This window comes from Sceloporus undulatus, chromosome 5 (genome assembly GCF_019175285.1).
Source record: "Sceloporus undulatus isolate JIND9_A2432 ecotype Alabama chromosome 5, SceUnd_v1.1, whole genome shotgun sequence".
Classification (NCBI taxonomy): Eukaryota; Metazoa; Chordata; class Lepidosauria; order Squamata; family Phrynosomatidae; genus Sceloporus; species Sceloporus undulatus.
The window spans coordinates 163,622,450-163,634,855 of record NC_056526.1 but is presented as its reverse complement, the minus strand read 5'-3'; the positions used below and the strand labels follow the sequence as shown (position 1 = coordinate 163,634,855).

Below are 12,406 nucleotides of genomic sequence, written 5' to 3'. Positions count from 1 at the left end.
ATGTGAATGAATATGAATTCTGAATATGAATGAGAGGCACATCACCAGCAATTGGGACAGAAAGCATTGCTAACAGATTGTATTATAAATGGTCTGAAACCACAATATCCCTGCCATGTATATGAAGCTAATTCTTCCTAGTTACTTTTGAAAGGAGTTTGCCCTGAAAGATCACATAGCAGTGCTGGAATCCTATTGCTCAGTCCCAATTAGAGTAAACTCACATAGATAAATCCAACAGCTTCAATGAATCTCCCCTCATTGAGATTAACAAAAGAATTTAGGCTTAAGCTTTTAAATAAATGAAGCCCAAGCCCAAGCCCAAGCCCAAGCATAGAAAAGTCTTCAACGGCCCTGTACAGATGGGCACCCAAGTACGTACGCCATACATATTAGAGTTGCCTGGGGGCATCTCTTTTAGACGCCCGCAACCCTAGTACGTACGGAGTACGTACAAAATGCCAGCGCCCTGTTTACATGGGCACCTCCATTTTGACGTAACGGACGCCTAGCGTCCGCACGTCGCAGGGCCCAGGTGAAGTTGCGAGTGCACCAATGGTGCGCTGCGGTGTCACTTGCACACCACAAAAAGAAGCCGCTTCTTTTTCTGCCGCCAGGAAGCCTTGCCATTTGGAGGCTGAGGCTTCCTGCTGGCGAAAATGGAGGCGGCAGAGGACCGCCCTTTTTGGGTGGTCTGTACACCGCCAACATTTACTTTTTTTGATCTAACTAAAACATTTCACTTAAGAAGCATGGCCCACTGGGGACTATGAGAGTTTTAGGCCAAAAAGTAAAATTTCCAAGCTTACCCCTCCCCTTTCTCCTAAAACATTGGATCCTATTTTTCTGAAATGAACAGAAAGCTGAATGCATATAGATGTTGTTTCATTCTTAGTAGCTGGAGTTGTCATGGGCTGGCAGCAGATTTTTTTCTATCCCAGTTGGGTTCCTTAATACATCTCATAGTTTTTTAGCCTTTGAGTGGGTGACTTCTATTTGTTTCTATGGAATAAAACAAAAGCACTGCATGTAGGGTAAGAAAAAAACCTGCTTTCCATCTCTGAAAATGGCTGACCAAGGCCACCACTGACAGGGTTCCACAAGTGGACACCTTTGTAATACAGTATGCAATTTTCCTTTGTCTCTTTTACACACACACAGTAACAGTAAGGATTTTGCTAGTAAAATTTAAACAGCAGTAGAAATGATAAGGTCATCACCAGGTTAAAGATCATACACCACATTCTCAAATAAAAACACTCAGTCCTAAAGGTCAGCAGAAATCACAAATTTATTAATTTTTAAATATATCTGTCAGTTCTTTACCATTATGGCAAGAAATATATACACACACACATACTGTGTCCCATGGTAAATTGCAGCGTTTTGAAATGACAATGGGTAAGGTGTATAATTCAGCTGGAGTGAACAGAACTAACTCGCACAGTTATTTCACACATATCTGTGTGGAAGACAGACTTGACTTGACCTAGAATAATATGGCAATATCACATGCTATGGTAAAAAGTGTAAAATAAAAATAAAAACCATACACATAATTTTGTTAAATGTAAATACACATATACCACCTAAAGCTGCTTTGCAAAATAAGAAATTTATTACTTTTCTTTTTTTAAAAAATGCATGAGGCTTTTGCATTTTCACAGATTCCCACTGGCAGGTTAATATGGCTCAAGACATTTACTGTAGATGCTTGCTATAAATATTGCCATGGGTTAAAAGTATATAATCATCATCATCAGAGAAGGTTAAACGTCTTTAACATATGTTTACAAGGAACAACACTGAGGTGTAAATGGTAAGAATCACCTTTGTTTAGGTATTAATACAGACAGATGAAAGTTATACAAACTGGGACTTTCGTTTCTTTCTCTGCATTAAAATTTTCAAGCTGCTGCAAATTATAAATTTTACTTACTAAAAATAACATTGATCAAAGAATCATGCACTATACAGTGTTACAGAAAATTGATAGCCCCACTGTTGACCAAAGTGAATAAAGAAACCACAAATCTAAAAAACAAAGTCCCTATTTTGCAGGATTATGATTTCACATGTACACAACAGAAGCAATCAAACAGCAACTGAACAATCTGCTCTAAATTGACTCTGAATATATTTCCTGCTCATTTTGCAGGTAGATATATACAGCAACAAGAGGGTGGGAGGGTGTTAATCAAACCACAAAAAATGATTTATCCCACGTGTTTCAAGGCCATCGAAAAGCCACAAGAAAATGGATAAAATAATTATTGTAAAAGTGTGATAGTATTATTAGAAAACATATTTTTCCTGGTAGTTGTTGTTAGATAATAAATTGCTACAAAATATGTAGACAAGTAAACTTCTGATACTAAGCTTTTAAGGCCTAATTGTTCTAGGCTACCACACATTAGTTTTTTTAAAAAAATCCCCTACAACTTACTTTAATAAATGTGCTGTACACCCATATGATTAAAAAATGTTTTATTTTACCCTTTCACCACCAAAACCTGTGCCAACTCTGTTCACTGCTCTGTTCTCAACGATCTAGAAATATTACTTCAAAGTATCTTTTTCCTGTAGTTAGAATACAGCTAAGCAAATGAATTTTTTTTTTACAAAATCTTGCTGACCAAACAAGTGACAGATAATTCTAGATAAGTCAAGTCAGCAAACTATGCAGTTTTACTTCCAGTTTACACAGTGGTTCATAGGAAATATGAGTCCCCATGATCTCAAGCCTACAGAACTGCTTTGGTCTAATTATGTATTTCTAATCATATGTCCTACAATAAGAAAGCTGGAATTTCATTCTTTCTGTTATGACCAAAGCAATATATAATAGTCTTTAAAAACAAATTAGTCAACAAGAAAGTTGCAGTAACTGAAATATGCTTTTTCTAAACCTTCATTCTGATAGAATTTTTAAAAAATATATTGGCATGAGAAATATATGCTGTATATATTCTCACATTTCAATTTCCCCCTTTCTCTCATTTTGCAATTCCATTTTCAATTTGCATGGAATATCCCTTTCACTGATTTATAAACAAAAGGTACCGATGGAATATACAACAAAATGATGCATCATAAATGTACCACATGTAGAAACTTCACAGCTTCATGCATTTAAAGAACATGCATGAAGAGGGCAAAGGAGTGGCTGAGATGGTAGCCAACCAAGTGTAGACTGTGGATGACACAATGTGGCACACTGATGTTCAACTAGAGAGAGAGAGAGAGAGAGAGATTACAATTAATTATTGATACATTATATTTTCATTTTTCCTGATTAATTTCCAAAGCAAGTAAATACTAATACCATTTACACACACACATACAACCCCACATAAATTGTTCAATATGCAAATTTACATTCTAACCAAACAAATAACTTTTGGCCAAAGGCCAGAGCCAAAAATTAGAATTGATATAAAGAGGGCTTCCTTTTGAACTGAAGCTGGACTCCAGCAGAAATGTCATGCAGAATTCAGGTTTTGGAATGGCAACAGAGAGAAAAGGCACAAAAACTAACAGTTTGGAGAATTAATAACTGATTTAGAAGCTGTACAACAAATGGGCACTACAGATTTGATTCATTTTGTTGACTCAATAAAGGGGAAAATGTGGATTTTTCCTAAAACTAAATTATGATAACTTTTTAATTCCAAACATTTTCTTATAGGACTACAATGGGCTCAGCTTTGCTCCTGAATGTATAAGGATTCATCAATACAAATTCTAAGAAATTATGTGCTGAAAAATTGGTTAGACAACAGGAAATACCAGGAAAGATACAAAGTAAAAGTACTAATGATAATATGACTTCTTGGTCACATTAAATATGCCACAAACATTCTTTAAAATAAAAAGCCAATATGACAAGTGTTATAAAAATTTGCATTGCCTGACAATTTATAATCTGTAAAGTCGAAGGCTTTCATGGCCAGCATCCATAGTTTTTTGTGGGTTTTTCGGGCTATATGGCTATGTTCTAGCAGAGTTTCTTTCTGATGTTTCACCAGCATCTGTGGCTGGCATCTTCAGAGAATGCTTTCCCTGGAAAAATTGGGTGTATATATACTGTGTGAGCCTGGGAATGCAGGCGTGATTTGCATGTGTATTGTATGATGGCCAGCCATCAACACAGAACAATACACATGCAAATCACTCCTGCATTCCCAGGCTCACACAGTATATATACATCCAATTTTTCCATTCAAAGTATTCTCTGAAGATGCCAGCCACAGATGCTGGTGAAACATCAGAAAGAAACTCTGCTAGAACATGGCCACATAGCCCGAAAAACCCACAAAAAACAATTTATAATCTATTTATTTTGTGGGTGGTGGAGGAAATAACCTTCCTGGTGTGTGCAGCAAAAATGATGGCAAAGTTTGTGTCCCCTTCCAAGTTTTATTTGGTATCTAAAGGGCCCCAACAGACAGGCCAAAATAAAGCTGCTTCGGGTCACTTTGGAGGTATGCTGTTTAAATGACACACAAATCTTAAGAGGCCAGAAGCTGTACCAAAGCTGCACTCCAGTCCTTAGGACTGGAGTGTGGCTTTGGCGCAGCTTCAACCTGTTAGGATGCATGCAGCATTTAAACAGATACATCTGGTGAAATGGGCTTGAGTCCATGAGCGCTTATGCCAAATAAAACATATTTAGGTGCTACAATATGTTATTATTAATTTAATCATGCTCACTATGATTTTTTACAACAGTCCCTATTTTTTTAAACTGCTGTCTTTATTACTTGTTTATTGGATAAATTGGGAGTCATCTAAGTAGGGCACAAATGGTGCACTGCTTAGTGTTGAATTAGGGCAAAGGAGACATAGGTTCCAATTCCTACTTGGCTACAAAGCTTAACGAGAGATCTTGGTACTGTAGCTCCATCTTATGGAATCCTGGGATTTGTAGTTTCACAAAGTATTTAGCCTCTGCCAAAGAGTGCTGGTGCTTCACCAGACTACAAATCTCAGGATTCTGTAGGATGGAGACATGGCATGGCAGACATGGCAGTTAAAGTAAATAAAAATAATAATATTTTTTTATTTCTATCCCGCTTTTTGCCAAGCAATCAAAGCAGCATACAGCAAGTTAAAATACAACTACAGTGGTGCTTCGGGTTACGAAATTAATTCGTTCCGCCATTCCCTTCGTAACGCGAAAATTTCGTAACCCGAAATAGCTTTCTGTTAGCGCTGGAAGCCTATAGCATTTGAATTTCGCGCCGAAATGAATTTCGTAACCCGAAAAATATTTCGTAACCTGAAACAGTTTTTGCCAATCCAACTTTTTCGTATCCCAGAAATTTCGTAACCCGCGCATTTCGTATCCCGAGGTACCACTGTATATATACACAGTACCCCCCTTAAAACAAGATTAAACAATATAAGATTAAAAACCAACTTATCCAAACAAACAAACAAAAAATCATCATGGGCAGAGTCACTAGATGGAAAGTCTTGTCCGTGGCTGAGTATTTTATTCTGGGAAGGCCTGCCGAGCAGTGTCAAACTGCACTGTTTCTATGGTGTAGATGCACCCTCTCTCAGCCTAGCCTACATCGTAAGTAGTGAGGATAAACATGGGGGATAAAGACCACGTATGTCACTTTGGAGGCATATGTGGTACTTTGGGAAGAAAGACAAGATATAAATAGAACATGATGATGATGATGATGACGACGACATATCTTGAAGAAAAGCAGTATTCAAGAAATGGATGACAGAATATGGCTCCTGAAGAAGGAAGAGTGGGGTTGAACTTCCCATTCAATCATTATTAATATTATTTTCAAAGTTTGGAAAAGTCACTGTTTTGGATGACAGATCCTAGAATCTTCCATCTACTATGGTCACTTGCCAGAGATTCTGAAAGTCTCAAAAAAGTCTCTCAAGTAACCTTTCCAAGGTGTGGTGATTTATATTAGTATTGATGAAGAGATCTGTGAACAGTCAGACAAGAATAACACTCACTTGATAGGTACTGTTGGTGATCCTGAACGATGAAAGTGAACATTCTGCCATTTCCCATCACGGCGGTGCCAGACTCGAGTCTCTTCTGACTGCATTGTCTTTGGCATGCCGCTCCCATCCATGTACTGAGTCAGCCTGATATAGGCAATGCAGGCAGCATCATCACCCACAAGGTGGACATGAGGATTCAGGATAATGGTATGGATTGGCTTGTTGCTCTTAGACAAAGCTGAGGAGGAAAATGGTACTCTATAACATTTGTAATGCATAAATGTGATGAAAACAAGAGAAATTTGGGCATAATAGGAAGTCACCTTTAAATAAATGGAACCTGATAACACATTTAACTTGCTTACAGAGTACTACCATGAATTAAAATGTTGCAGTGTGTCACTTTTTAGGAAATCTTAGGCCCCATACAGACTGCCAAAATAAAGCTGCTTCAAGTAAATTTATACACTGCTTATCAGTGCACTTAAACACTCCTTAAGCAGTTTACAAAGTGTAAGCTAATTGCCCCCAAGAAGCTGGGTACTCATTTTAGTGACCTACAGAAGGATGCCAGGCTGAGTGGACTCAGAGGCCCTGGCTGATATTGAGTTCACAGCCTTGTGGTTTGTGAGTGAGTGGCTGCAGTACAGGCATTTAACCACTGCACCACCAGGGCTCCAGATAAAACGATTGATATTTGGTAGTTTTATCTGTGTAGATAAAATGGGATGCAGTGGATTAGTGGTTAAGATGTCAGTTTTGATGACTGTAAGGTTGGAAGATTGACAGTTCAAGGCCCAAGTGTCACATGATGGGGTAAGCTACTGTCACTAATCCCAGCTTCTGCCAACCTAGCAGTTCAAAAGCATACAAATGCAAGTAGATAAATAGGTACCACTTCGGTGGGAAGATAGCAGCATTTGGTGCAGTCATGCTGGCCACATGACCACCAGAGTAGTCTTTGGACAACACTGGCTCTTTAGCCTAGTAATGGGGATGAGCACCGCCCCCTACAGTTATGACTAGACATTCATGTCAAGGGAAAACTTTTACCCTTTTAAAAAATGATAGGCCAAGACATGAGTGCAGCCTTGAGCAAGTAGCATTTAAATAAATAAAAGTTAAATGCATCAATCCATTTAACATGCCTATTGGTTGTTATTTAAGAGAAAATAAAGGGTAGATATGATGATTGTGGCAAGTGATACATTTTGTTAAAAATTTTCCTTAGCTATAGACCTAACATCTCCCATGCACCATTGCTACTCCCACTGTACAAGAAGCTGCTACCAGTCCTGGAAAATACATGCAAGAGTATGTTTTTGGTTGGGAGAGTATATGCTACTGCTTTGTTTGAGAAAACATTTTCTCCTTGGGGAAAACTTGTGCGCTTTCAAAATAAAAATTAAAGATACCTTTATGGATGCAGTACTGGCAATATTTTCTACAGTATGTCTAAAATTCAAGCACCGGAGATGTCTGATTGTTTGGGGAACATGGATCCAAAACACACTGCAGAAATAATCCAGTTTGAGACTGCTTTAACTGCCCTGGCTCAATGCTAGGGAATTCTGGAAACTGTAGTTTTGTGACATTTAGCTTCCTCTGTTAGAGACTTCTGGTGCCACAATAAACTACAATTCCCACAATCCACTAGCACTGAGCCAGGGCAGTTAAAGCAGTCTCAGACCTGATTATTTCTGCAGTGTGATTTGGACCATGCAGACTAAGACTCAATAGTTTGCAACTTGCCTAAATTCACCATAATGCTCTATAGGCAGAGCTATCTCTGGCTATGCAATATGAGAATTGTTTAAAAAAAGAAAAAGACCTGCAGAGCACCATTATCCTGAATTCAGTGGGCCTTCAGTATCCACTGTGGGTTTGTTCGAGGACCCACCATGGATACCACAATCCGTAAATGCTCAAGTCTCATTAAACGCAATAGTATAGCTAAATAAAATAGTAAGTGTCCCTTATATAAAATGGCAAAATCAAGGTTTGCTTATTGAAATTTATATATATATTTGAATATATTCAAGCTGTGGATGCTTGAATCCATGGATAAGAAATCCTTGTATATAGAGAGCCAATTGTATTTTTTTTTTTTAAAAAAAATGTTTGTAACATACTTTACAATTTACTGAATTGTTACCTAAAGCGGGACACTGTGCCGCCACCACATTAGCTTGCTTGCAATATATGATGAAGGAGTATGTGTCTTTCTTAATAAGACTGAAAATTGAATGGATCCAGGCCTTTAAAACATAATTTATGTGTTGTGAGAACAAGAAGCTCTTTTGTGACATTGTTGCTTTTCTCCCACATTCAAAAACAAAACAGCTTCCACCAAGGCTATAGGCTACATTTTGGAGAAGGGAAATGGCAAACAACCTCTGAATATTCTTTGCCACCAAGGAGTAACAAGTGCTTTAAGCTATACTTTGAAGAAAGGAAATGACAAACCACATCTGAATATTCCTATGAAATTCACAAGGTCGCCATCACTTGACAGGTGACTTGAAGGCATGCACGCATGCATACACACATATGGAAACAAGAGAATGCTTTCCACTTTTGATTAAACAGATACTGAGTACAAATGTGGCAGAATAAATACATAATTTCCATTAACTGAGGCCTAATATCTGCCAGGCTCACATAAGCAATACCTCAAATAGTTTAAATCATGGTAACATGATATGCAGCTTTAAGACACTCAAAATATTAGCTAGAATGACATAAATATCAGGAAAAACATACCATTTTCAAAGTAAAACCGGTGGAAGTCCATCCCTTCTACAAGATTTCCCAAAGCTTCAGGCTCAAATGAGGTAAGGCCAGGGTCACAGATTTTCCTATAGTGGGAGAAAAAGACCCCTTCATCACAACTGTAATATATGATAAAGATTTATCAATTGGAGTAACAGAGTACAAGGCTGTCTTCTTCCAAATTCCAAATTAGGGAGCCCTGGTTAAATGCTGGTATTGCAGCCATAAGGTTGTGAGTTCAATCCCAGGGGCTCCAAGGTTGATTCAGCCTTCCATCCTTTCATAGATAAGTGGTATAGAAATGTACATGCTATTGCTATTAAATCTGGTGGACCCATCAAACTATATTAGGTGTATTCTCTACTGAGATATATACCGCGACTGTGTAGATCTCAAGGAACAATATTGTTGACTTTATATATCCTCTCCCATGAAAAATGGCATAGTTATTGGTGTTTTGCTACCTGAAATGAAGAACTGGATGCTGCCTTTCCCAGGTCCATACACAGATACCAATAGCAGCGGATAATGAATTTCAGCACTAGCTATAAGACAAAATCCTCTGTCACACTGAAGTCAGCATAAGTGTTTACTGGCCCAGAAGAAGTTGTATGACTCATACCACTCTGTCCTACAAGGGAACAGTTGGAGATCTCTATATACAGCTGAGGTACTGTGAAGGGTGCCTGCTACTGAAGTATTTGCCATCTAAACCAGTTACTTCATTCTGTTTAATGACTGTTTTATTTCTGCAGTGTGGAAGATCTGCATGAAATTCTCCCAATAGGGTTACATTGAAGGCTGTCACTGAGGCACTGACCAAACTCTGCTTAGTTTCAAGCAAGGATGTTGCACCCCCTGCCTTTGTACAATCCCCATAAGGCAATAAACTATTACAGTGGTACTCAAACCTTTTACACTTCGGACTCCACTTGTGGATGTTGCTCTCCCTTGTGCATATTGCCCCCCCCCCCCAGTACTATAGGAATAAAAATATTTTGTTTATTTAGTATATGTACTTTCATTAACACATTCATGTATATTCATATTTTAAATTTTATAAGGAAATAAGTGTTCAAATTAGAACAGCTTTATTTAAGTAAATCCAATATTTAATTCAACACATGTGTACATTTTAACCATTAAAAGGTTTGAGAAGAAAAGGAGGTGGAGGGATCAAAACCTCTAAGTCTCATGTCTCCCTTGAGCAACTCTTGCACACACACAGACACCAGGAGTCCTGCCCCATCATTTGAGAACCACTGCATTATTAAGTATTGAACAGTAAGAATCCAACATAGGGTTATTTATAGGATCCATAAAACAACCATATTTCTTTTCATGGGACATTTATAAACTGTTAGTAACTGATGTACTTAAACATACTTTGTTTAATCCATCTTATATAATACTTCTACTCAAAATGTTATCTTGAAGTACTGTGTAAAGCAAGCACTTCCAAAATATGCTGTGCAACTGCCAAGTATTTTTTTTTAAAAAAACCAAGATGAACATAAAAATATATGACACAATGTACAGTGAGTCAAACTCTTGCTCCAACTGTCTTCAAGTTGGAGCTTTATTCATTTGGATTATAATGAGTCAACATGAGTGAGATGCGGCAGTTAACAAGGCCAATGCGATTTTAGGCTGCATCAATAGAAGTATAGTGTCTAGATCAAGGGAAGTAATAGTGCCACTCTATTCTGCCTTGGTCAGGCCCCACCTGGAATATTGTGTCCAGTTCTGGGCACCACAATTAAAAAAGGACATTGAGAAACTGGAGTGTGTCCAAAGGAGGGTGCCTAAAATGGTGAAAGGTTTGGAAACCAAGCCCTATGAGGAACGACTTAGGAGCTGGGGATGTTTAGCCTGTAGAAGAGAAGGTTAAGAGGTGATATGATAGCCCTGTTTAAATATTTGAAGGGATGTCATATTGAGGAGGGAGCAAGCTTGTTTTCTGCTGCTCCAGAGACTAGGACCCGGAGCAATAGATGCAAACTCCAGGAAAAGAGATTCCACCTCAATATTAGGAGGAACTTCCTGACAGTAAGGGCTGTTCAACAATGGAACAAATTCCCTTGGAGTGTAGTGGAGTCTCCTTCCTTAGAGGTCTTTAAACAGGGGCTAGATGGCCATCTGTTGGGGATGCTTTGATTTAGATTTCCTGCATGGGAGGGGGTTGGACTGGATGGCCCTTGTGGTCTCTTCCAACTCTATGATTCTATGATTGTAACTCTCAGAATTCTTCAGCTAGGGGAGCTACAGCCCCCAAAAGGAACTCTTTCAAGCTCTGCATGTACCCTTGCACTTTCTAACCCATCCATGCCCAATCTACTGTCTCCCTAATGTGCCGGACTAGAACTCTACTGTTCTGAATGGGATGGGTTCTTCAATGTCCTTGGCTGAAAGGCCACTCCGGTGTTTCCTGTCTGAGATTTCAGCAAGCAAAGCTTGCATTTCTTTATGAAGCATATTAAAATGTCCTCAATGAAGCATATTAAAATATCATATAAATATAAAATATTATTCCTTCTCCCATCTGAACAATTCAGTGGTACCGAGAAGCTGGCTGTAGCCTAGAAAATGAATAACATTTGTACTTGGTGTCTTGGATAGTGTGTGTTGGAGGAAGGAGAACTACTTACGTATAGGCTTCAAAATCCCCATTATTGATAGCTTCAATCAGCTGCTCAGTAACCTTGATAATCTCTTGCTTACGTGCTGAAAACAAAACAAAAGAAATGAATAAAATGATACATGGATGAAAAGCACAGTGGGAATGAGCCGAAGAAAAGGCTGTCAGAATAATATTTTTAAAAGTTGATGCAACCATATTTCCTCATGTTCAATATGACTGTCAGTTAGAGATGCTTTTCTCCCTCCCCTCTCCTTCAACTCCCCCCCCCCCATATTACAACCAGAAGAATTGAGTTGCTAGCTTCATAGGTGAGCAATCTGAGAACATTTTTCTACTTGTTTAGATATAAAGCATGCCATAGATCTGTAATACATCTATCTTCTATTTGGGAAGAACTTTTGAAATCCTGAAACTTTTCAGAATTATAAACAAAGCAAGCTGGCATAATGTGGACAGTCCCTTACTACGTTTTGTGAATGTGAGCCAAATATGTCATTTGTAATCACCCCCTCAAATCTAAACATCTTGAAATATCTATAAATTACTGCAATGTCCCCAGGATGGTGGAACTGCTATGGGAAAGTGGCCACAAAACAAGGCAAGTCTCTTTCCCTGCCTCTTTAGTCTCAAGATCTAAAGAGGCAGTTTCAGAGACCTAACCTTCACGCAAGAGGGTGCCGTAGGTGTTCACTGATTTATTATATCTCTCTCAGTATACACTGGGAAACTTATTTACAACCACACCCTAGCCAATTATCACTGTCCCCAAACAACAGTATGGGGTAGGCAAAAAACCCTTGGAAAGGGGAGAAAATCCCTACCCAGCCCCAAAGTAAGCAGGAAAATCTCACACAGATGTAGAGGCAGGAGGCTGGGCCAATGAAGCAAAAGAGGGAGAGTGGAAGGGAGGGCAGGCCTTAAATTACCCAGGCCCTGCTCCCACATCTTTCCAAATACGGTGCAGGTGCACCATACTCCATTTAATTGCTTTTCTTTTCTCCCTGAGGCCAG

At 38.6% G+C, this 12,406-nt stretch overlaps 1 protein-coding gene across 8 annotated transcripts in view; it reads right to left on the bottom strand.

Annotated features, from left to right (window-relative positions):
• Window positions 1–1,273: 1,273 nt before the first annotated feature.
• The window catches only part of CAMK2D (calcium/calmodulin dependent protein kinase II delta), a 168,193-nt gene continuing 157,060 nt past the window's right edge, over window positions 1,274–12,406 (bottom strand). For 7 of the 8 annotated variants that reach the window (XM_042469915.1, XM_042469917.1, XM_042469919.1 and 4 more), the window contains 4 exons: window positions 11,403–11,478; window positions 8,746–8,840; window positions 5,992–6,220; window positions 1,274–3,228 (listed from right to left, as the gene is read on the bottom strand). In XM_042469915.1, the coding sequence (XP_042325849.1) occupies window positions 3,225–3,228; window positions 5,992–6,220; window positions 8,746–8,840; window positions 11,403–11,478 (404 nt within the window). In that variant the 3' untranslated portion in view covers window positions 1,274–3,224. Of the gene's footprint in view, window positions 3,229–5,987; window positions 6,221–8,745; window positions 8,841–11,402; window positions 11,479–12,406 lie in introns of those variants that run through there. The other variant, XM_042469923.1, reaches the window with a different exon arrangement.